The sequence below is a fragment of the Sceloporus undulatus genome, chromosome 6 (assembly GCF_019175285.1).
Source record: "Sceloporus undulatus isolate JIND9_A2432 ecotype Alabama chromosome 6, SceUnd_v1.1, whole genome shotgun sequence".
In the NCBI taxonomy this organism is placed as follows: domain Eukaryota; kingdom Metazoa; phylum Chordata; class Lepidosauria; order Squamata; family Phrynosomatidae; genus Sceloporus; species Sceloporus undulatus.
This window is the reverse complement of record NC_056527.1, coordinates 78,703,596-78,727,607: the sequence shown is the minus strand read 5'-3', so window position 1 is coordinate 78,727,607 and position 24,012 is coordinate 78,703,596. Positions and strand designations below refer to the sequence as shown.

Here is a 24,012-nt window from a genome sequence, read left to right as displayed (position 1 = left end):
TTCCCTTCCCAGGGAAGCCAGAATGGCCCCCTCCTTGTTGTCCTTTTTTTTTAGACAGGCGTTTAAAATGGAATTTTTTTAAAGTCCTGGTGGTGGTGTATTGTTTTACAGCGTATGGGTTTTTAAGTGATTTTATCTTTTTAAAATTGTATTCTATTTTTAAACAAATAGCCTTTTTAATATTATAATAATGTAATACCATTTTAATTGGCAATTTTGTTGGGTGTTTTTTTAAAAAATTGTACTGTGTTTTTTAGAGTGTAAGCCGCTTTGAGCCCCAGTCTTGGGAGGAAGGCAGGATTGAGATGATGATGATGATGATGATTGAGGGTATTTGAGCATCCATGAATTTTAGTATCCATGGGGTGGGGGTGGAACAAACCCAGCAGATACCAAGGGCCCACTCTATTTACTTTCTATATCCAGCATTTTCTCCAATTGGATTAAGGGCTGTGGATAGCATTCTTCTCTACTACTTATCCACACAACAAAGCTGTGAGCTAAAGCATGATGAGAGAGGATGGTTGGCCTAAAGCGGGTTTCACTCTAGACTTAAACCTGGATCTCCCATATTCCAATATAATGCTCAATCACTACTTGAGAGTTTTTCTTAAAACAAAATCTGTAATGTGAAAATAGCACAAGTTTTAAAACTAAATTTGCCATGAAGAGAAATTAATATTGCATTAAATATGGAGGAACTGTTTGTAAAAAACAAGAAGAAGGACTAGTGCTGGGGATGGTGCTAGCCAGTTCTTGAAGAAGTCCCTCCTCTGAAGCTGATCTTTGCAAAAACAGGATGGGGATGAGGAAAAATCACCTATAGCAAATGTAACTAGCTATGAATACACTTTCTTCTATCGCCCCACAGCTAAATCCCTAGGAACACCAAAGGGCAATCCAGAATCAGGCTGAAATAAAACCAACCTCCCGTTCTTTCCTCTCCCTGCCCCCCAAAAAGGAAAACTGGAAAACAATCAATCTAGAGGAAATTGGCATATTCCACCATTTGCTTCCCATATCTGACCCAGGTACCTTTTCTTCACCCTTTACACACTTGATGCAATAAAGCAATGTTTTTTGTTTCCAAAACAATACATGACATGAATGATGGGTTAGGGCTGTAACAGTGCCACCAAATGGTAATGTAAATTCCCATGAAATAGGTGTAAAAGATGCAGCCCTTTACATACAGAGAGAGAGATGTGGATTAAATGACGGTGTGGATTTGGGCATAGGGTTTGACCTTAGAGGAACTGGCATGACTAGGACAAGCTGTTCTGATATCCCATTGTATATTTGTTGTTGTATGTCTTCAAGACATTTTCGACTTATGGTGAGCTACAGTGAACCTATCATGGGGTTTCTGAGGCTGAAAGTGTGTGACAAGCCAAGGTCACCCGTGAGTTTCCATGTCTGAGCAGGGAATCAAATCCCGATCTCCAGAGTCCTAGCTCAATTCTCAAAACCACTGCGCCACACTGGCTGTCTAGTGTGTATTACAGAAGATGCACACATTCTATCTGTCCCTTATTTACACTTGGCCTTTTCCCTAAGGCCACCCTGCAGCTCCCTGACTTGAGCAACAGCCTTCAGCGGGAACTGGACTATATCTTGGTTTTCCTCTGCTGGGGTATCTCAATGCCTTGTTGAGGACTACTGGATCTGGCATGCTGCTGAGCAGTCCTGTTTGCAGCTCAGAAGAAGCCACCTTAGAAGAGAGTAGAAGCACCTCCACCATCCACCTCCTTGGCACTGATCTCACACAACATACAACACATGTGGAATAGTGGTGTCTCAGTGGTCTGCAGCCCAGGTTTCTATTCTGATCCTAACTCTTTGAAGTGGAGACTGAGCATGGGGAGGGGGTGTGGTGTTGTTGTAGGAGAGAAGGATTATGCTATGTGGACAAAGATGGGGTAGAGATGCCAGATGCAATGAAAACAGATGCAGTGGTCCCAGTGGAGGTGTTAAATGATTGCACAGGACTGGAGCCTCTCCAGCCACACGGGGCCCTTCACACTATACAACAATTGAGCTATTGCCATGATGCATCCTGTAGAATCCTATGATGTTTAGTTTAGGGAAGGGTTATTTTGAATTTCTGCCAGAGAGCAATAGGGCCTTCCTGACTACAAACCCCAGGATTCTACAGGATGTTGCCATGGCAGTTATAGGATCATAGTGCCATAAATGAGTAGTGTGGAGTTTTAGCAACAGAGGCCCTGAGGGTTGAGATGCTAATCTCAGTGACTTTGGCAGGGTCTGAAGGTCAGGGAATCCTACTGGTAGGTAGGCAAGCACAGAACTACTACTGAAGCTTGTGGAGGAGGTAATACCTGTCAGGATGTGCATTTAATTAGTGCTTTCCTGCCAGAAATGGATTTGACTTAAAGATGGGATGGATAGTTTTGCTTAATTGGGATTGTATAAATGCTGGGTTAGTTCTGTAGGGTTAATGTGTTTTAATAAGCTAAAAGAAACTGTGAGAAATGAGCCTTCCCACTCAAGCTTGTATGTGTGGGCTGATCCCACCTTGGCTACAAGCTGGCGGCTTGAGAAAGGGGTGGTGGTTGGGATGAGTTGAATGGTTTGCAAATGCAGTATAGAGTATGGTATGGAAAATCATAGCCTGTGATTTCCTTAATTTTTTTTTTTAATTACTGTGTCAGCGATTTGGAAGTGTTTACTCAGTACTTTAGGGCTTTTGACATTTAGTACAGATTATACTGTCCGTGTCTCTATTAGGAGACATATGGAAAATAGTGGCTTCTACTAGTAGTAGAACTTGTTAAAATTGTCGAACTTGTTAAAATGGTGCTAAGTGAAATAGCTGTGTGGTATATCTGAATTACCTCTTTCATGTTCAGAATTATATATTTCCACAAAGGGATATTAGTTTTAAAACCCCAGACAGAACTTGAGAGTTGGAAGAGATCCAGTCATCTAATCCAACCTCCCACCAATGTAAAAAATCTATAGCTAGGGTTCAATTCCCCAACTTGCCACAAAAACCCCATGAACCTTAGGCTCACCTAGTCAGAAATGACTTGAATGCACACAACAAAAAAGTGCATTAATGAATAACATTCTATTTTAGCATACAGTTTGTTTTTTTCCACAGTGTGGCACTGGCTTCACATTTCCTGAGCAAACACTACTGTATTGAATGTTAAAAACACAATATTTTCTCTCCGCAATGGCAGTCAATATTCCTTTTTTTAAAAAAATTGCATTATGAATATGATTGCAAAAATAGTATAAATAATTGCTTGAAAACAGTGTGACCTGAGCAGCATGAAGACCAATGTAGAGGGATGGAAGACACAAGGACTTTCCACATTTCTTTGCCATGACTGAAATAAATGTGTTCCCCCCATCTCTTGAGGCTCAACTTGTTGCATTGGGAAGATGATGAATTTCTATTCTGGGTATGCCTTGAGTAAGGTTCAATATGCCTTAATAATACCCTAGATGAGGTGCATGGGGCCTACTGTTTTCCTCTATGTTTACTCCAAGAATTAAAGCCTCCTCCTGTTTTCCCTCTTTTTTTGCCCCTCTCTGAATCTTAGCAGCAATGTCACAGACATTCCCCTACTACTTTCTAGTTCTTTTACAACGTATTTCTGATGGGCCACAGCAGTCCCTCTACTTTACATTGTACGGTGTCTTCAAGTCTTTCGACTTATGGTGACCCTAGGCAAAGCTATCACCAGGTTTTCTTGGCAAATTTCTTCAGAGAGAGGTTTGCCATTACCATCCTCCGAGGCTGAGAGAGTGTGATTTACCTGGGTCACCATTGGGTTTATGGCTGAGTGGGATTCAAACCCTGATCTCCAGAGTCATAGTCCAATGTCAAACCACTACATCAGGCTGGCACTCCCCTCTTACTAATATGTCCTAGTTTGATCTGACGCTGGTCACTGCTGCTTCAACCAAAAATACTCTGATCGTTTTGAGATGTATGTATACCACAATCCCTGAGAATTATAAAAGGCTGCCCCTACTCCCAGTCCTGGGAGAAGGGCATCTCATCATCATCATCACATCATCATCATCATCCCCTCTTTGGAGTTTGAACTCTATCATGAGCATCTACCATGTTTCATGATGAGTTACTGTATATAACTTTTTTTTTTTTTTTTTTTTGCTTCTAGCACCACCACTACCACCCTTTTTAATATGTTGACTTTAAATGTGGCAGTCCTACTTGTGACAATCAGAACATTGTCCAATGTTGAGGTGACCATTGGTATCCCCTACACACATGAATGCTAAAGACAGACCGACACATGTGAATGTACACCACACATGCACAGTTCACACACCAACTTATCATATTGCAGGATTTTACAATAGATTTTGGTGGTCACTCACGCTCTGATGGATCAGTGTGGGGAGAGGAAATACGTGGATCTATGTTTTTCTTTGTTCAAAAAATAAATAAAATGAAATGCCAAAAGTGAAACAGCCATTAAGGACTTCTGCTGCACAAACTATTTAACAGGATGTACAGCCTCCAAAACAGTTTTAGCCCCTGCAAGAAATTGAACATGGCAATGGAAAGTAATTTGTTTACTGAACAGGATGCTTTCATAGGTGTGGAGTTGCTGGAAAACCAGAGAAATGGGTTAAATCTCAAATGCTAGTTTTCCATCAAACAGGGCTTCTGGGGAATTCAGGACAGCTGAGCAAATATTAAACAGAAAGGAAATGGATGTTGTTTATAACACACACAGGCATGCGCAGCTAAAACCCTGCTATACCCAATTTTCTGAACGATTCTTTAAAGCTGACCAAGGCCTGTTACAGACTGCCAAAATAAAGCTGCTTCGGGTCTCTTTGGAGGTATGCTATTTTAAATGTGCCTGGGTCCAGAGTCCGGAGGTCGCGCCAAAGCCACCACCTCCATTCCTAAGGCCTGGAGTGCAGCTTTGGTGCAGCTCTGGATCTTAGGATGCATCGCATCATTTAAACAGCATACCTCCAAGAGGACCCGAAGCAGTTATTTGGCAGTCTGTAACAGATTCTTTTTTTTTTAAATGAAACAAATTTATGGTAAACATTAGTTCTGGAATATGCACTGACTTTCTGTACCCGCTGCTGCCATCATTGTTAGTGGCAAAAGTCAAATGTGCTACGTTCCATGAGTGAAAGAGAGGAATGTCAGGGTTCATGCTCCCAGTCTATAGCCCAAAGTGCATGCCCATGCCATGGAAAAAATGTTTAGACACCACTGGCAGAAATAGAACTACCATTGCTCCAACCAAGTGAACACCATGGCTTCATCAACACTGGGTTAGATTCAATGTTAGTCCTACCTAGAGTAAACCTATTAAAACCAATGGGTCTTAGGTTTGTTTCCATTGCCCTATTCTATGTAGGACTACAGTTAGTTGTAGCTTACTGATTACAATGCTAATATTTTTTAATGAAAAGGCTGTGTGGCTTTTTGTAAAGATAGGTTAGAGATAAATAAGCACCTAGGGCAGTGGTTCCCAACCTTCCTAATGCCGTGACCCTTTAATACAGTTCCTCATGTTGTGGTGACCCAAACCCATGAAATTATTTTCGTTGCTACTTCATAGCTGTAATTAAATAGGTGTTTTCCAATGGTCTTAGGCGACCCCCAAATGGATCCCGACCCACAGGTTGAGAACCACTGACTTAGGGAAAGCTGCTGTGACATGATCACCTACAGGAGGCAAACGTGAACAGCAGTTTTATTTCCTGTGCACGCTTGTACATCTCAGTTTCCAGTTACTCCACTCGAAGGATCCTTTCACACCACGCAGGGAAGATTATTATTATATTGGGCCTTTCCTCCTCCCCACACCCAGACCATAAGGCTGCTATGTGCACATTCTCACAGCACTGTGCTTCTGGAGGAAGCAGGGGACAAGTGATCTTGACTGCCAACTGCTTCCCAAGGACAGTGAATGTGAGTGAAGGTCCTGGCAGATGCAATCACTGCAAGAAAGATTGGGGGAGAGGAGCAAAATCACATGCACTCCCACTACGCACCTGCTTGAGAAATAGAACTGTAGCAGAAGGGACCAAGGCAGAAATGGAATAGCAACAAGAATGAGAGCCTATTGACAGGATTTGCCATCAATGAAAATGTGCAATGAATGGAATGGAAGGTGGCAGCAGGACAGACACATTGTCATGTGATAAGTACTGTCCAAAACTGCTTTTATTCAGTTAACGTTTTGCTTTTTAGCATCAAATGATAATCTTCAGTGAGAACACTATATTCCACCTTAACTGTGATGACTGAGTCTTGGAGAATCATGAGGTTTGTAGTTTGGTGAGGCACTAAAATTCTCTGGCTGAGAATTCTAAGCTCTCCTCCCTAAACTGCAAATCCCAGGTTTCCATAGGATGTGTTTATCACAGTTACAGTGGAATCACATAGCTGTGTAGTGTGAAACTAAATAGTACAGTTGCTCCTCCCAATCTGTAAGGATCCGTTCTGGGCCCACCCACCCCCCACAACCACAAAAATGGCGACTCACAAATATTCAAGTCCCATTGAAAATAATGGCCCCGCTCCCAGCCACACACTGCCATTTTGTTCCTCCCCGCTTGGCCCTCCTGCGAAGAGCAAGACTGCAGACTCCCAAGTCCGTGAACAGGGAAGGATATTTTCAGCTTTTAAAACAGAAATATCCTTTTGAACTAAATTGTTACCTTTTCCCAACATCTGCTCAACTTCTGGACAGTTATATGGCAGTCTGTGCTCCCCCCTGCTTAGTAATATGCATTAAATAAAGAGAGCCAGCATGGTATAATGGTTTAAGTGTTGGACTAGGACTCCAACAGATCCCCACTCAGCCATGGAAACACTGTGGGCAAATCACACTCTCTCAGCCTCATAGGAAAGCAGTGAATGAATAAATCTTGGCAAAAGAAGCCCTATGATAGGACTACCATAAGTTGGAGGTGACTCAAAGCGCACAATATCAAAAAGGATAAATAATAGTTATGAATATTATTGTTTAATACTAATAATTATATTGATATTAATAAATATTGGGTGTGATTCTAGATCAGCTACTTAATTACATAGCGAACTTAGTTGCAGAGTTCAGTACAATCAGCCCTCAGTATCCACAGATTCTTTATCCACTGGTTAAACCATCCATATCTTGAAAATATTAAGAAAAAATTCCAGAAAACAAGCCTTGCAGTTTTATATAAGGGACACCATTTTACCACACCATTGTCTTTAATGGGACTTGTTCGGTATTCATGTGGGTCCTGGAACCAATCCCCATTGGATATCAAGGGCCCACTGTAACATCTCTCAGCCCAACCTCCCTCCCCATCCTGACTTACTGGGCAGCAGCCATCAGGAGCAACAGAGGTCTGTTGATCAGGAAACTGCTCCCATGAGTAATCTCTGGTGCGACAATCAGAAGCACAATCCCTATTATAAACCCTTTCTACACCAGAGTTTGCTCATGGGAGGGGTGTGGAAACATCAGTTTGCTGTGTCCCAATTGACAGGAGAACAGAACTCCATCATTTGCAGTGGCTGCTACTAGGGTTGGGAGAATTTTATGATTTCTACGTATTTCCTAATACAGTCGGACCACTTTATCCACAGATTTTTTTTTTATCCATGGATTCAAACATCTACGGGTTGAAAATATTTTCTAAAATATATAAATTCTGAAAAGCAAAGTTGATTTTGCCATTTTATATAAGGGACACCATTTTACTTGCTGTTGTATTTAATGGGACTTGAGCATCCACGTATTTTGGTATCCACAGGGAGTCCTGGAACCAAATCCCAGCAGATGCCAAGGGCCCACTGCATGTAGATCACACCATTCAAACCAATCACAAATGCATAACTCTAGGATATGCATTCGTAACTACAGTCATTAATTCCAACGACTAGTTAGTGATTGGCCTTTTAGACATTTTGTGGAGCATTAAGATTCCTCCCCATAGAAATTGCATCTGGCAGGTCCAGTCCTCACGCCATGCCATTTCCTTAACTTAAATCGTCCCTCACCCCAACTCCTTAGTCATAGAGAGAAAAAGAGGACCGATAAGGCAAGGCAGATCAACAGGGAATTCCCAGTCGGTATTCATAGTATTGTTCATATAGGTAAAAGACTAAACTTATTCTTCTACTGCATCTGTGCTAAAGTCCACAAGGCAGCACTGATAAGGCTTGTGTCTGATTAGTTCCCAGGCCACACTTAAGTGAAAAATCAGGGCAAAAGTTCACAAACGACTTCACAAAAGACTTGTTCTATGTGACACAAGTTCCTCAGTCTATATGGCTCGAGGCTACAGAATTATAGCATTATAGCCTGCTTTAACTGCCATGGCTGCATCCTGTGGAATCCTGGGATTGACAGTTTAAGGAGGATGTTTCAGAATTCTCAGCCAGGGAGCTCTAGTGCTTCCTTGGTGACTTTGAAACTACAAACTAGTGATCCTACTTAGAAGATAGCCATTACTTTCCAAGTATGCTGAATCTAGGTTCTGGGTTAGGCTTAAACAAAGAGCTTGGAAAAGTTATTTTTTAAACTACAGCTTCCAACTGTGGCCATGCTGGTCTGTGGCTTCTAGCTGCAGTAGTCCAAAAAGTAACTTTTCCAAGTTTTCATCAGCATGAGAGTTGAGCCTAGGCTGTTGCTGTCTAACTAACAACATGTTGGTTTGATGCTAGATACCTCCAGTTGAGAATGTGGGTATAGCATTTTTAATATTGGGATACATTTAAATTTTCACTCCTCCCACCAGCAATCTTAAGAGATCCAAGATAAATTACAGTTGCTTATAGTAAATTTCAGCTCATAGAAGGAACTTGTTGCTACTGTATACCGAAAGCAAACATCCAGTTTTATCCCACTACATGTAAAGCTGTTTTGCAGAAGAAATAAACCAGGGACACTTACACAAACAGAGCAGATCTTTTTGGCCATCTGTCTACAAAATTCTGGGAAATGTAGTTCAAATAAGCAATTTTACCAAGCCCTGCAAAAGAGCCAGGAGGCAGTTATGGGATGATTACTGGCTGATAGGGAAAAGAGCAGAGTGTAAATAAATTGCTGACTTCCAGATTACTTATGTTAGTCATCACCTGTGGGCAGACATTGCTTAAGCAATAATTCCTCTGTGTAATCTGGATGTTTCGTCAGAGTGAGGCATGAAGAAAGTAATTTTAAAGTTGTCTTCTTGCATATGAGAGCCATTAGGGCTGAAGGGCGGGATATAAATACCTAAATAAATAAATAAATAAATAAATATCTGCAGTATGAACAGTGCAAAGTGCAAATTCCCTCCACAGACTTTCATAGGCTAGATATTTAAGACAAGTCACCAAGTAATTTTTAGATGCATTGGCACTGGACTGTCTCAAAATCTTGTGCTCCTTTGTCTCCTAAAGCAAGTTTTAAACTGTTTTACAGTGGACCTTGGGATCTGCTGGGGTTTGGTTCCAGTACCCCCCATGGATACCAAAACCCATGGATGCTCAAGTCCCATTAAATACAATGGCATAGTAAAATGGTGTCCATTCTATAAGGTTTGCTTTTTGGAATTATATATTCTTAAAATATTTTCAAGCCACAGATGGTGGACTCTGTTGATAAGCAATCCGTGGAGAGAGAGAGCCAACTGTATTTGTTGGATAAAATGATTTGGAGAACAGACCCATTTGAGGGTTGATGGTTGTACTGCTAGCTACTCTTTCTTGTAAAGAAGGATGCTTATGGTTGATACTTCCCACATGTCTGTTGTTGCTGTTCTTAATGTTGTTGTGTGCTTTCAAGTCAGTTCCGATTTATGGCAACCCTATCATGGGGTTTTCTTGGAAAGATTTGTTCGAAGGGGGTTTGTCAATGCCTTCTCCTGAGGCTGAGAGAATGTGACTTGCCCAAAGTCACCCAGTGAATTTCATGGCTGAGCTGGGAACTGAGCCCAGGTCTCCAGAGTCTAAGTCCAACACTCGAATCACTATGCCACTTGTTCCTTTGTATCTTGATTCTGGAATGCATATACAGTGCCTTTCTTGGGAATGACTCAGAAACATGCATACAAGATCAATGGTTGGGAAAGGGTTTGAACTATACCTCCCAGAATCCACATACCTAGCATGGCCAATTACTATGCTCCCTAGGACATTCTGGAAGTTTTAGGCCAAAAATAATTTGTAAGACACAGGTTTATACAACCAGGCCCATACCTTAGTAAGGAATGTCAGAGGACGGCTTGAATCTCCATGAAGATATAATAAAGAGGCAAGATATAGCATAGCTGGTAGAAACACATTACATAATTATAAAGCTATAATCCATGGCAACACTCTATAGAATCCTGGGATCTGTAGTTTAAAGAGTTTAGAATGCTCAGCCAGAGAGCTCCTCTAGTGATTCTTTATGATTCATGCATCGCAGTTAAAGCAGAAACAGACACTATAATTGTTAAATATGGTGCGGGACAGATCGCCCCAAAAAGGTGGCCTGCTGGCAGCCTAATTCCCTTCAGAGGGAAGCTGCAGCCGCCAAACCATGTGGCTGCCCTCTGGAGGGAAAAAACAGGCATCATGAACACGTCAATGGCGCACTCATGATGTAAGTGACACGCGGCACCATGTGGGCACCAGGTGGTGCTTACATCACAGTAGGAACACTAATGTACACGGGACGCTGCCATTGTTGCCGCGTGGTCCCTAACCCTAAAATCGACGCCAGCACGGCGCAAAAGGGCGGTCTGTCCCCTGCCTATGAAAGAGTCCATAGTGCTCCATTTCAAATTCATTATTTTTGCATACAGCTAAAGACTCAGTGTGGTATAATGGTTTGAACTTTAGACTTTGACACTGGGAGACCAGGGATTGAATCCTGGCTCAGCCAAGGAAATCCCCTGGGTGACCTTTGGCAAGTCGCACTCTCTCAGCCTCAAAGGATGGTAATAGAACCCCGCATGAAGAAACTTGCAAAGAAAACCCCATGATAGGGTCATCATAAATTGGAAACGAAGGCACACAACAACAGCAAAGACTTGTAAAATAGCCAAATGCATGAGGGGTTTTGCAGCTCAAATCCAGAGTCACTGCAGGTCCAGCCATTCATATTCACATTATAACATAATGTATTATCAGACGTGATTGCTTTCTATGGGGAGTCGTTGTGAGGCAGATCCACAGTCAATTCAAAGTGATTCCTCATTTTTGTGAATTCGGTAACAAGCAAATTCAAAAAAATTATTTCCAAGCTCACTTCAGTTTCAGTTCGAATTGATCTGGTGTGGAAGATCACCCCGATCTCACCCCCAGTGACCCCCTGCGACCTGTTCCATCACCCCCTGCCTCCTCCTTCTCCCCGATCTCTCCCCCTCTGGCACCCTGCCACCTGCCCCATCATCCCCTGCCTCCTTCTTCTCCCTGATCTCGCTCCCTCTGGCATCCTGCCACCTGCCCCATCATCCCCTGCCTCCTTCTTCTCCCTGATCTCACCCCCTCTGGCATCCTGCCGCCTGTCCCATCATCCTCTGCCTCCTCCTTTACCCCGATGAAGGATGACCACTAAGGAGGGGTCAGGGAAGGATGACAGCATCCAGAGCCCCACTGAGCATGCACAAGGGTGCCAATTCAAATCGCTGAATCTCTCTGGTGTGGTAATACAATGTGCACTCGCTCCGCTTTGCCCAAGTAGAGACCACAGTTTCGTTCCTCAGGTATAATAATACATCACGTGAATTGCCTTGGATCCGAAGTGACTCTGCTTCGGAAGGGCTTCGAATTGGAGTTCTTTTCTTCCACTTTTCCTCAGAGTTCTTTTCTCAAAGATCTTTCTCAAAGATCTCTAAAACAGATCCCCAGAATGTTCCTCCCAGAGATCATGTGAATGTAATTGTAGCTGCTGCTTTTCAGTTAGGAAGGAAAAAAATTCAGTCCCAGTGAATCGTTTGTTTGTGTTCATAAAAACAGCTAAACAGCTACCCTATCTCTAGCTACACATTTTTTAAACAGAAATAGTGTATAATTAACTCTGTGTTGTTTTTTTTTAGAAGGACATGTTCCTCTTCTGCAGGTTAAAGCTGAATTGCCACATTTCTACATCACAGGGAAAGGTGAGTCAAACACATGAAACCATGGACTTTTGCTTATATGCAGCATTTCCTTTTTAGATTTCGACTACACAGTTATCATATAGTCTTCCCAAAACTGGTGCCTTCCAGTTGTGCTGGACTACAATTCCCATACTTCTAACCCACCAGGACCAATGGGAATTGTAGTCAAGCACATCTAAAGGGTAGCTGGATGGGGAAGGCAGGATAACCTATGGCATAAAAAAGCATGTGGTGAGTTTTTACCTCCTCCAATTAAGCTGTTTGCAAAGAACTTCTCTGAGAGAATAGTTAACACATAGTAACTGCTGTTTAACATTTGCAAACACAGTTATCCTCTTAAAATAGATTTTAAAGCTTTCATTCAATGTCAGTGCTCCTAGTAAGGTGAGGCTTTTGTCGTTGCCTTTTTAAAGACACATAACCCCTTCCTCCAGGTTAATATTTTCAGGAAGGAACAGAATCAAAAAAACTGTTCCTGATCTGGGGCAGACTGCTCAGGTGAAAGATTTCATGCTCCACAAAGAAAGCAGTGAAGAGTGTAGCAGAGGTAATTTAACCATTGCTACTGGAGCGCAGGGACATAGCTAGGATTTTAGGAAGGGGGGGGGGGGTCCAGACTAAGTGCCACCATTATAATGGGGCTTGGGTGCGGTGGCGCAGCAGCACACACCATTCATTTTTGTAATGGAAGGGGGGGGCCGGACCCCAAGAACCCCCCCCCCCTTGGCTACATCCCTGTGGAGCGTATGAATCAATCTTAAAGTTACTCCCTTAAACAAGAGATGTATGTTGCAAGACCCTGAGGACAGTGGTATTTATGCTCCAAATTAATTTTCCTTGCTAACTGACCAACATATGGAAGAAAAGCGAAGCAGTCTGATACTTGATCTGGTGCAAGTGCAATTTTTGAAATTGGTGGCTACTTCAAACCGTTTTGTTGTTATTGTTCTGGAAGTGGGCATCACTAATTGGAATGTTTGCCATTGTACATTTTTGCGATGAAGAAAAACTGCTTTACTAGGTCAGGCTGACAATGTAGCTCCTGCAACCGTCTGTTTCCACCGGTAGACAGCCAAAGGCTTCCAGATTGCTGATGAGAAGTGCACCGAGGCATAACATTTCCATGGTTGTCCAAAGCACTTGATACTCAGTGGTGTCCTACCATTTTACCAGCGTCTGGTATCTCCACCTCTCAGTATGGCAACTACATTTAGTAAGTGGTAGTTATATACTTAATGAACTTGTCTAAGCATCCTAAAAAGTCATTTACACTGGTGGCAAACAAATTCCATTTAATTTTTCACTATATGGTGGGCCTTTGGTATCTGCTGGAGTTTGGTTCCAGGTCCTTCCAATGGATACCAAAATATGTGGATGCTCAAGTTCCATTAAATACAATGGCTTAGTAAAATTGTGTCCCTGATATAAAATGCTTAGACAATGCATTTAACACGTCTATATGATGACATGTCTCAGTATAAAGCTATTCATTTGAAAAGTATTTGATAATTATAGCTCTTTCCTAGAGTGGGGGTGGAGTGTGTTTATTCCTGCTGTGAAAGTTTTGATGATCTTGTATTACCTTCTTTAGTCAGTAGAGATGGTTTTCTTGTTTCTGCCTTGTAGGAGCGTTACTAGACCTGAAAAAAATTATTTTAGAATTAATGGTTTAAAATGAAATGTGTGTCCTTCCCATTTGTGCCTCAATTGGGATGTTGGTGCCACTTAACAGCCTAAGACACACAAACATGTGCATGCGTGCACACACACATGTAAGTAATTACTGAAACAGACAACCCAAAATCACCAGATTGCGACTGTTATGGCACCGCACACCATGGCACTGCAACAACCCCACACCACACCCCCAACCTGGCAGTTTTTGGAGCTCCAGTCACATGTGTCTAAATGCCATGCCGCCAGAGTGCCAAAACTTGCCATGTGTGGGCAGCAGGGCAGCTTCATAATGTGTTCCTGACATCTTGGGAGCATACGTCGTGCGTATGCCATGCTCCCAAGCTGCTGGGAAGATGCCGCATTTTGCCATTCTGTTGTCTCAGTAAGTTTAATATTGTAACTCCAAGTCATAATATAAAATCTCGGAAAGACATACTGTATATACTTGTGTATATGTCTAGAAATTTTAAATCTGAGTCGACTTATCCACAGGTCAATGTAAGTATTCTACTTTAACTCTTAAAGTTAAAGGACCCATCCCTTTCTCCAGGTAGAGTGGCAAAAAGGGAGAGTTTAGTCTGTCCTAGGAGAACCTAAAAGTATCCCTGACCCATCCGTTCTCTCAGCCATGGCACTACTTTTGGCCTTTTTGAATGCCTGGGTGTGAAAATGGTGGTAGGTAGTTTCTTCCCCATCTATCCAGCCTCTAGGGTGAGTACAAACATTTATCTCTGCTAGCATTTGGTAAGTTCTTTGGCACAGTTTCCTTTGTTTCATCCTTTATATCCTTTGTTACATGCCGATGCCCCTAAGTTTTACCATCTTATCCACGGGTCATATCAAAATCCATAATTTGGTCCCAAAAACCTGTCCTTGACTTATACATGAGGTCAACTTATAGTTGAGTATATATGGTAGTTCCATTCATCGTTTCAAAAGACACACGTGTCCTTTGGTTTTCCTATTTAGAGTGATTGTATACTCAACTATAAGTTGACCTCATGCACAAGTCGAGGACAGGTTTTGGGGCCAAAATTATGGATCTTGATATGACTTGTGGATATAAGTTGAGGGTAAATGTTAGGGGCATGTAACAAAGGATCTAAAGGATGAAGCAAAGGAAAGCAATGCCAAAGAACTTACAAAATCTGAGCAGGCATAACTGTTTTTGTTCACCCTAAAAGCTGGATGGATGAGAAAGCAGAAGAGTGCCTTGGATAGATTACACTCTTTTCTTTCTATCAGGGATGGCTCCTTTTTTAATATAAGAGTTAAGGTATAGTACTTACATTGACCCATGGATAAATTGACTCATGTTATTTGGGTCAATTTTTGGACCCAAATTTCTAGACTTATACATGAGTATATACAGTAACAGTCCCTACTCCTTTTGTGCCATTATTTTTAGATTGTAATCCTGAAGGCAGGGAACTGTCAAATTAACAATTTGTAAGCTGTTCTGAAAGCATTTCTAAAGAGCAGAGCATAAATACAACAAATAAATAAAACTTCTTATTCCTGAGCTGAGAGTCAGCATGGTGCAGTGGTCTGAGTGTTTTGTCTATGAATCTGGAGACCAGGGTTCAAATCCCTGCTTGGCCATTGAAACCCACTGGGGGACCTTGAGCAAGTCACATGCTCTCAGCCTCAGAAGAAGGCAATGGCAAACCCCCTGTGAACAAATCTTGCCAAGAAAACCCTGTGATTGAGTCACATTGGGGTTGCCATAAATCAGAAAAGGCTTGAAGGCACACAGCAACAACAAATTTCTGTGCTACCTTCTATTCTGAGGACAAACTAGATGCAACATGAATTGCTTTAATGCAATTAACACACACATTAAAAAGTGTAAATAGCAGCTTTGGGAGAGCGGGAAGCATCGTAAGGACTGCAGTGGTGCGGAGCGCATGTTTAACCTTTCCACTACACTATGAACCTGGTCAGAACCTCTTTCCTCCTGCTTCTGGTATTTTCTTCATTATTCCATTAGTCACAGAATGCTGGGACCTGCCATGTGTGTTTGTGTTCATAGAGAAAATAAAGAATATCTCACTTCTCCCCATTGGTGTTTACTGACATTGGCCCTATCACTTTTTTCCCATGGTGTTTGCCACTGGCCAGATCTTTACTTTCTTAAGATCTGAGAGAAGGGAAAGGGTTAGGGTTCACCTCTTTAGAAATGATCCCTTCACTTCCTGGTCTCATAACAGCACCGTTGGCTGAGTCAGAAAGGTAAGCCACACCTGTGACTTTGGGCAGAAAGGGCTTGTAAGCCGAGACAGCTGCCGGACTGTATCTGATCTGAACACTCTTCTCCTGTCCTCAGTGTTAATGTTTTATTTTCCAAAACATGAATTTTGTTTAATACAAAAGATACGACAACTCAGCTTTGGTATAAGTGCAGCCAAGTCCTCCGTTGCTTTGTTTTCTCTGAGCTCTTTGTTTACTTTGTCAGTCCTTGCAGGAAGTCTAAGAGCTAAAAGTAGGTGCAGTCACTGGGAGTGTAATTGCCATGTGGAGTGCCTGCATTCCTGCTGTGTCTCTTGGGTGGAGATAGATTTTTGTCTCCTCTTTGTACACTGATGTGCTTCTTGCTGGAGAGGTGGCACAGAGAAAGTGACTTGCTCTTGCCCTCCTCTTCTCTCCCTCCAGTTCATCCTCCTTTTTCTTCTGCTTCTGCTTCTTCTTCCTCCTCCTGGCACAAGGTTTTTCCTTCTTGACTAGTGTGAGAAGCCTCATCTGCAGCCATGCTGAAGCAGATCTTGTCGGACATGTATGTGGATCCAGAGCTGCTGGCAGAGCTCAGTGAAGAGCAGAAGCAAATCTTGTTCTTCAAGATGAGGCAGGAGCAGATCAAGAGATGGAAGGAAAGAGAAGCTGTGGCCATGGCACCAAAACCAGCACGAAAGAAAGGTCAGTGTATGAGCCCAGGAGGAAACCAAAATCATCTAGCCCAAAGGCGTCAGAAGGAAAAAGTGCTTTTTATGTTATTATTCATATAACTTGGAGAGATCATTGTTTCAGACTAAAGCTCTCAGAACACCCGCTGTCCAGGTAGCATGGCCATGGACCATGCTGACTGGGGGATTCTGGAAGTTGCAGTGCAAAAAGTAACTTTTTTGAGCTCTAAGTATTAAGATATATACTGTACATGCCATGATCAGGTGACTTACAAAGCAGTGCAGTGCAGTATCGTGTGATGATGCTATTATTGGGAGCACAATCATCCAGTATCGTTGGGTATTTTCCTCTTGCTGACTTAAATGATACTTAACTCTACGGTATATCTTTTATAGCACTAATCCAAACATATGGCTAGACGGACAATTCATTCCTGCTATATTGCCTAAACGGGAGGGGCACAAATAGATTGTGAGAGATTGCTTCATTTGGAGCCAGTTTATTGCAGGTCAGATCTGAGGCAAACACTTTGCATCCCGTATGTCTCTCAGCCACTAAATGAATAGTGGCTAAGAGTCATAGCTGTGTGTGATGCAAATTACTCAGCTAAGATGACTAAGGGCACATCCACACTGATAGAAAGTCTCAGATTTTGTTCCTATTTTTGATTGTATACTGGGTTAAAATAAAGCAACCTGGGGAGCTGGTATAAAATGTCTCTGATAGTATTAGGAGCTAACAGAAAATATTTGGGATAAACAAAACATCTATGGATCTCCAATTAATTAAGTTTATGGACAACTGATTATTCAACCATAATGGTTGAAGCCATGTTAATCTAATTCCAGTAGCTTCCTCATAATCTTGTTTCTTGCACTTGTTTTACTGAAAACTTCTTGGCATGATTTGGGACATATTTTACAAATGAAACACCATCTTATACAATTTTGGAAAATCCAGCAGAAACAGAGTTCTACTTTTGTTGCATTCCACAACTTTATTGGGGTGTTGTTTTTCCATTACAGAAAATATGCATACTTGTTTGTGCTCAGGATAAATAATGTATACCCTCCAACATTTCACAGATGAAAATCTGGGACATATGTGGTCAAGCATCATCAGAGTGTGGTCACGATGGCAAAAGTTATTAATGAAAACGAACTGACAAGCTAGGAGAGCCTGTGTTTGCTTTTGCCTGAACCTACCGGGAAAGGCAAGACGTCTCCTCTTCCCTCCTCTCCTCTTCTCTCCTCTCTATCTTTCTGAGTCAACTGAGCACAAACCATCTTTGCATTTCAATCTCAATTTCCATCAGTTCAAGTAAGCCGAGGATGAATGCAGAAAGGGGGAAGAGGAAAGAGAAACTGGGACATTTTAAAAAACAGTTTAGAAAGTGGGGTGACATTAAACCAGGACCTTCTCTGCCAAATTGGGATAGTTGGAGGGTATGATAATGCAGTCATAAGCCTGTCCATCATAAAGTGTTGTTGCAAAGTGCTGCCCAGCAATAAGCCCAATGGCATGGGGGGGGGGGGGGGGGGGGGAGTGAAACAGGTAACAGTCACTGCTTCCCAAAGGATCTCCCCCCCCCAGAAAAACAACTCAATTTCTTTTCCCATTGAAACAAATTTACTGTGAATTACTAAGAAGCTAGAATTCAAAGATATAGATGTGTTAGTCCGTAGAATCAGTACGTAGAAGGATCTTGTAGCACCGTTGAGGCTAAATGAAAAAAAGAAGTTGGCAGTATGAACGGTAGCATTTAAGTGCGTTCCTTGAAAACACTTAAGAGTTAATATTTAGTGACGTGTGGCTCAGTGGGAGGATAAAAGAGAGGCCTCAGGGTTTTTTTAAAAAATTAATTTAATTTTTAAATTAAAAAATGATTAATTTTGTTACTCTTTAAAAAAAATCACATTTGCCAAATGTTCACCTTAACCACATGAAACTATGTGCATATAAATATATTTGGGCTGTTTGCATGATATTGTAATTTAAAGGTAGCATTTTCATTTTACTAGTTGTTTATGTCACAACCATTACCATTACAGAAAATACGATTTATGAGTAACATTAGTACAAAAAACATTACTAAGGATTCTGAATAGTGTGGCACAGGTAGAGGCCATGGGGTGTGTGTGTGTGTGTGACACCATGAGTTACTGCTCCAGGTGATGCTAACCCTACTGACACCACTGAGTTCCGGGAAGCGCATTTGGAATTCTCACCCAAAGACCTCTAATGTCTCACCAAACTACAAACTCCAGGATTCCACAGGATGGAGCCATGGCAGTTAAAGTGGAACCATAGTGCTATAATTGTGTTGTGTGAAAGATATGAATTGCCTCTCTGGGGAGTTTCCAAGAGAGGAAATTCAATCTCTTTTCTGGCCAAAATATAGGTGGGGTAGCAATTCTGTAGGTGTCAAAGACTACAAAAACATCCTTGGAGGGCTGCATGTAGCCTGAAAGCCAATTTTTGCCTAGCCCTGTCCCTTCTCCTGTATGTTTTTCTGACACAATTCAAGCAATGGACTTTATCAAATGGAGGCAAACTGGGAAAATTCCATGCAGAAATGGGATTTTAAAAGTAAAAAAGAAAGGGTTTCGTCAACTTTGCGTTTGGGTTAATGTTGTGTTATTTCTCACTGATGCAAATGTTGTCTGAAAAACTACCCGCTTTTGCGGTTTATTTCTAATTTCTGTTTGGGTTAACCCTGAATGTCGTGTGAAAAACAACCCGCTTTTGCAGGTTTTTTCCACTTTAAATCAAGTTTCTGCAAGAGATTCGTTCTATGTGATAAACTCCAATTACCCATAGGGCAGACTTCAAGGAGTAGTACTTGCCACATACAGGTCTAGTTACGTGGGAGAATGTTAGCTTCCTGCCCAACTATTGCTCTTGCTCTGTAAACTATGTACAGAATTACACTTGACTGTCTATACTTTGGGAGCAGTACAGGATTTTTTAAATTAATATTCCAGGGGTTTTGTAAAAGAACACTTTTTAAAGCACCCTTTACTTCACTTTTTAAGACTGTGGGAAGGAAACACTCATTTAAACTAGTTCTAAGTGGAAAAACATGTTAGAGTTTTTAATTGATGTATATGTGTGTTATAATTTTTTTTTAAATTTACACACCATTGTACACTTATTTCAAGAATTTAAAAGAAACCCAAAAATATTTTAGCACAAATTAAAACAGTGACTTTTGAAAATCGTGCAGAGCCAAAGAGCACAGACTGCAATGGTAAAAGTAAAAGCATGTTGAAGTGTAGTAAAGAAAGTGCAAAGGGCCTTGATGCCTGCTTCCTGAGCTGCATCCACACTGCAGAAATAATCTTATTTAATGTCGCTTTAACTGCCCTGGTTCAGTGCTATAGAATTTGGAAACTGTAGTTTGTTGTCACCCCAGAGTGGAGATGGTCTTTTCACAGTAGACAGTTAGTGTGGAAGCACTAACAAAATGGTGTCAATCTCATGTGTGGTTGAGTGGTAAAGTCAGAAAATGGTTGGAAGTATGGGAGGAGAAACCAGGCAATAGGCCTCCTGTGTACTTGCAACTTCTAGTTCCAACCAGCTTGTTCCATGGAGTCATTCAAATATGTTCAGAACCCAGAAGTAGTTTTGAAAAAAGTAACAAATTATGTAACTCATTGTGAGCCCTTCAAAGTAATTAATTACTATTAGTGTTGCAATTCTATATTAACTCATTATTATGCTTGCTGTGTTATTCATTACCTTTTTGATTCATTGTTTTTCTTTTTAAAGCAGCATCTAAAAGATTTTACAAATGGTCCACATACATGTGGGGGGAATGTCTCACGCAATACCTCCCCAAAATAATTCTTGCCCAAATCTTCATCCTCACTCCCAAACAATATGTTATAGTTAATATTGCTCATAACACATTATTTCTCAAGATCTGGTTCTGATTGTAGCTACTGGCTGAAAACTTGGTAGTTCAGCAAACCCAAGAGGGCATTAAACTTCATTTGCAAAAGAGCATAATATGACACTTGCAAAAGAGCATAATATGACATGGAGGTCTAACAGTGGATTTTTTAAAAAAGCTAAATCCCATTGGACACAGCTATACTTTGGACATGCCTAATGGAACTCTTTGTCATTGCATGTTGGTTGTTTTCGGCCTTAATCATAGTGATGATTCACATAGCTTTGGAGGTAAAACTTGAGATACTGATGCCACTGGAGTTTGGGGGTGATGCATGCTGAATGGCTGCCTGAATGCTCAGGAACAGCTTAATTAGGTGTTAATCCTGAACACCATGCCTTGCTTGCTTCAACTAGTATACAACACCGCATATAAGATTGGTGTAAATGTTATAAAAGACATATGATACGAAAAGACTATAGGTTTCTATATCTGCAGGCCTCTAAAAGATTGACTGAAGAAGGAAATTATGAACTGCAGCCTCATTATGTGTTCTTGAGACACACCGATATTATGTGTAACTCGTGGTTCTGCACTAAATTCATTAGGATTTTGCAGTTTGTGCTCATAATCTGGAGTACCTCAGTTTATTCTATGGTTCTCATCATGAAGTTAGGATGAGCTCCAGATCTAAGCAGAGTTTGAAAAGTTACCTTTTAAGATAACTCCCACAATCCTCCAGCCAACATGGTCTATTCACTTTTGCAAGCTCCTTAATCATTGACTTCAAACTGGGTTTAGGCAGCTGGATATGTTCAGCCTAGGGAAGAGAAGGTTAAGAAGTGGCATGATAGGCATGTTTACGTATTTGAAAGGATGTCATATTGAGGATGGAGCAAGCTTGTTTTCTGCTGCTCCAGAGTCTAGGACATAGAGTAATGGATTCAAACTATAGGACAACATTAGGAAGAACTTGCTGATGATGAGAGCTCCTCTACAGTGGAATATGCTTCCTCACAAAGTGTGGGGGGGTCTCCTTATTGGAGATTTTTAAACAGAAGCTTGATGGCCATCTGTTGGGATTGCTTTGATTGTGTGTTCCTGCATGGCAAGGGGCTGGATTGGATGACCCTTGTGGTCCCTTCCAACTCTGTGGAGATTATCACACAGGAACAGGATGAGGATGGGATTGCTCCCCTGTCTTTATCCTGTCTTTGACTGCGATCCCACGATAGGCTTTCAGAACACAGTGCTATTGTCCCGCCACTGAAGAGGCATTGCATCAACGCGACCTCCCTTTAATGCAAAATGCCAGGCAATGCCACTTCAATAACGAGACAGTTATGGGATCTGTGCAACGTCATTTGAAAGTCTTTTGTGCAATTGCGGTCAATCGTTCTTTCCGGACGGTATAATGTCCTGATTAGCGTGACGTTGTACAAAAATCTTTTCGCGATCATGCTATGAGAATGAAAAAAGAACGGGACAAGGATGTGTTGTCCCCTATCTGATAATCTCCCATGATTCTCTTCCCAACTTAATTCCCCCTCCCTCCCTTTCTTTCTTTTTCTTTTTTGCAGCCCATGGGAAATCTGTGCAGTGGAAGCTTGGGGCCGATGGCGATGTCTGGGTGTGGATAATGGGTGAGCACTCACTGGATAAGCCATATGACCTGCTCTGCAGTGAAATTCTTGCTGAAAGAGTGAGACAGCAGTCACTTCAGGAAGCAGAAGCAATAAGGTTGGTATAGTTTTTTAAAACTTTTGAAATAATAACCAAAAAAGCTGGTTCTTCCAGTCTGGTTGGTTGGTTGTTGTTTTTTTCCTGGCAATCAAAAGGGCTCTCTTTGGGCCAGGTACTGACTAGTACTGACTAAATTAGGAACTTCTCAGTGCAGATAAAAAGATAATTCAAATCCTTTTTGTTTTTGTTTGTTTTTCCATAAACATAACTTGTTGGTGGGTGTATTGTCTCCAGTGCCAAATTAAGTTCCCTGACTGCTCAAAATACTCGTAGGAATAGAAGGGAAATACTTTTAGAAACAAGATCAGTGGCGTTACACTGTGTGTGCGTCGCTTTTTGCTGCAAAGCCTTTATTTCTGCTGTGAAAACTCAGACTGCTCTCCTTGTGTGTTTTCTACTGTAAACATGGAAAGTACATCGCTTGTTTCTTTCTCCTTTCTAAGATAGCTGCTGCTTTTTAGGTTGGCAAACGCCTTGGAATATAGGAAACAGCACTTTGTTTATTACAAACTCCTGAAACACAGAGCCACATGTCACAGTTGGAAGGAAGTATATCATAGCAACTTAACATAAGCACTTTGACTTGATTGCTGGTACAAACCCAAGATTGCCATGGTCTCTGAAAAGTTTATGTAGACCCATGTGCTCCTACAAGCATGTGCCCCAAACTGAGAGGTAGCTAGTCTGCTAATAGGGTTGCCACATTTTTCTGACCCCATGTGTACTCACATGGCTAGTACATGTGAGGCAGACTTATATAAAGCCATCTCAGTCTTGGAAGAAGAAGGGCTTTTCGTGAGCATTCCAAGCTTCTATGAGATCTGAGATTTTGTAGGAGCTCAAAACTCCTGTAAGAGGCTCTCCCCTTGCATGATTTGATGCAGGTTTTATATGGGCCTCTTGGAGAACTGAGCAAATGGGCTGGGGACACATTCTCAACAGATACACCTCCATCTGAAGCCAATTGGTTGTGAGTGCTGCTGTGCCTTAGAGATTTCACCTCAACATTAGGAAGAACTTCCTGACAGTCAGGGCTGTTCAACAGTGGAACAAACTCCCTCGGAGTGTCGTGGAGTCTCCTTCCTTGGAGGTCTTCAGACAAAGGCTGGATGGCCATCTGTTGGGGATGGTTTGATTTAGATTTCCTGCATGGCAGGGGGTTGGACTGGATGGCCCTTGAGGTCTCTTCCAACTCTATAATTCTATGATTCTATGTGAAGAGCGGGCACCAGCCACACTCTCACCAGAGCATTTGGTATGCACCAAAATGGCCTCAGACAGCGCTCCCTCTGTTGCAAACATGGCCAACAATTGCTCGTCCTGCTCAGCTACACAGTCAACTGAGAAAGTAGCACTTGAGGCATGATTTTGGGTGGCACTACCTTATTCGCCAGAGAGGAGGACGATGAGCATCCAGACTTGCAAAGTCTGATACATAAGGCCATTGGGCTGTGCCTGGTCCCCATTTTCAACAAGCAAAGAATACAGAAATTGGGCATCCCATACAGTCCCAGTAAGGGATTGGGTTTCAAACCCCCAAATACAGGACCAAAAGGGGGGGCATCTGGGAAGACTACCTGCTAGTAGTGAAGCCTTCTGGGTTTGTCCATTAAAGGCAAACATACTGATCCACTGGTCCCTATTCAGCTGCTATCTTTGGTAGGCTACTAGTTTCATATTATCTTTGGAGCAATTCT

General features: G+C 41.8%; 1 protein-coding gene across 5 annotated transcripts in view; it reads left to right on the top strand.

Moving 5' to 3' along the window:
- Nucleotides 1-11,655: 11,655 nt before the first annotated feature.
- SH2D4A (SH2 domain containing 4A) overlaps nt 11,656-24,012 on the top strand; it is a 30,216-nt gene continuing 17,859 nt past the window's right edge. For 3 of the 5 annotated variants that reach the window (XM_042471010.1, XM_042471009.1, XM_042471005.1), the window contains exons 1-4: nt 11,656-12,099; nt 13,168-13,312; nt 16,482-16,689; nt 22,153-22,312. In XM_042471010.1, coding sequence (XP_042326944.1) covers nt 16,524-16,689; nt 22,153-22,312 — 326 coding nt within the window. In that variant the 5' untranslated portion in view covers nt 11,656-12,099; nt 13,168-13,312; nt 16,482-16,523. Of the gene's footprint in view, nt 12,100-13,120; nt 13,313-16,481; nt 16,690-22,152; nt 22,313-24,012 lie in introns of all 5 variants that reach the window. The other 2 variants (XM_042471006.1, XM_042471007.1) reach the window with 2 other exon arrangements.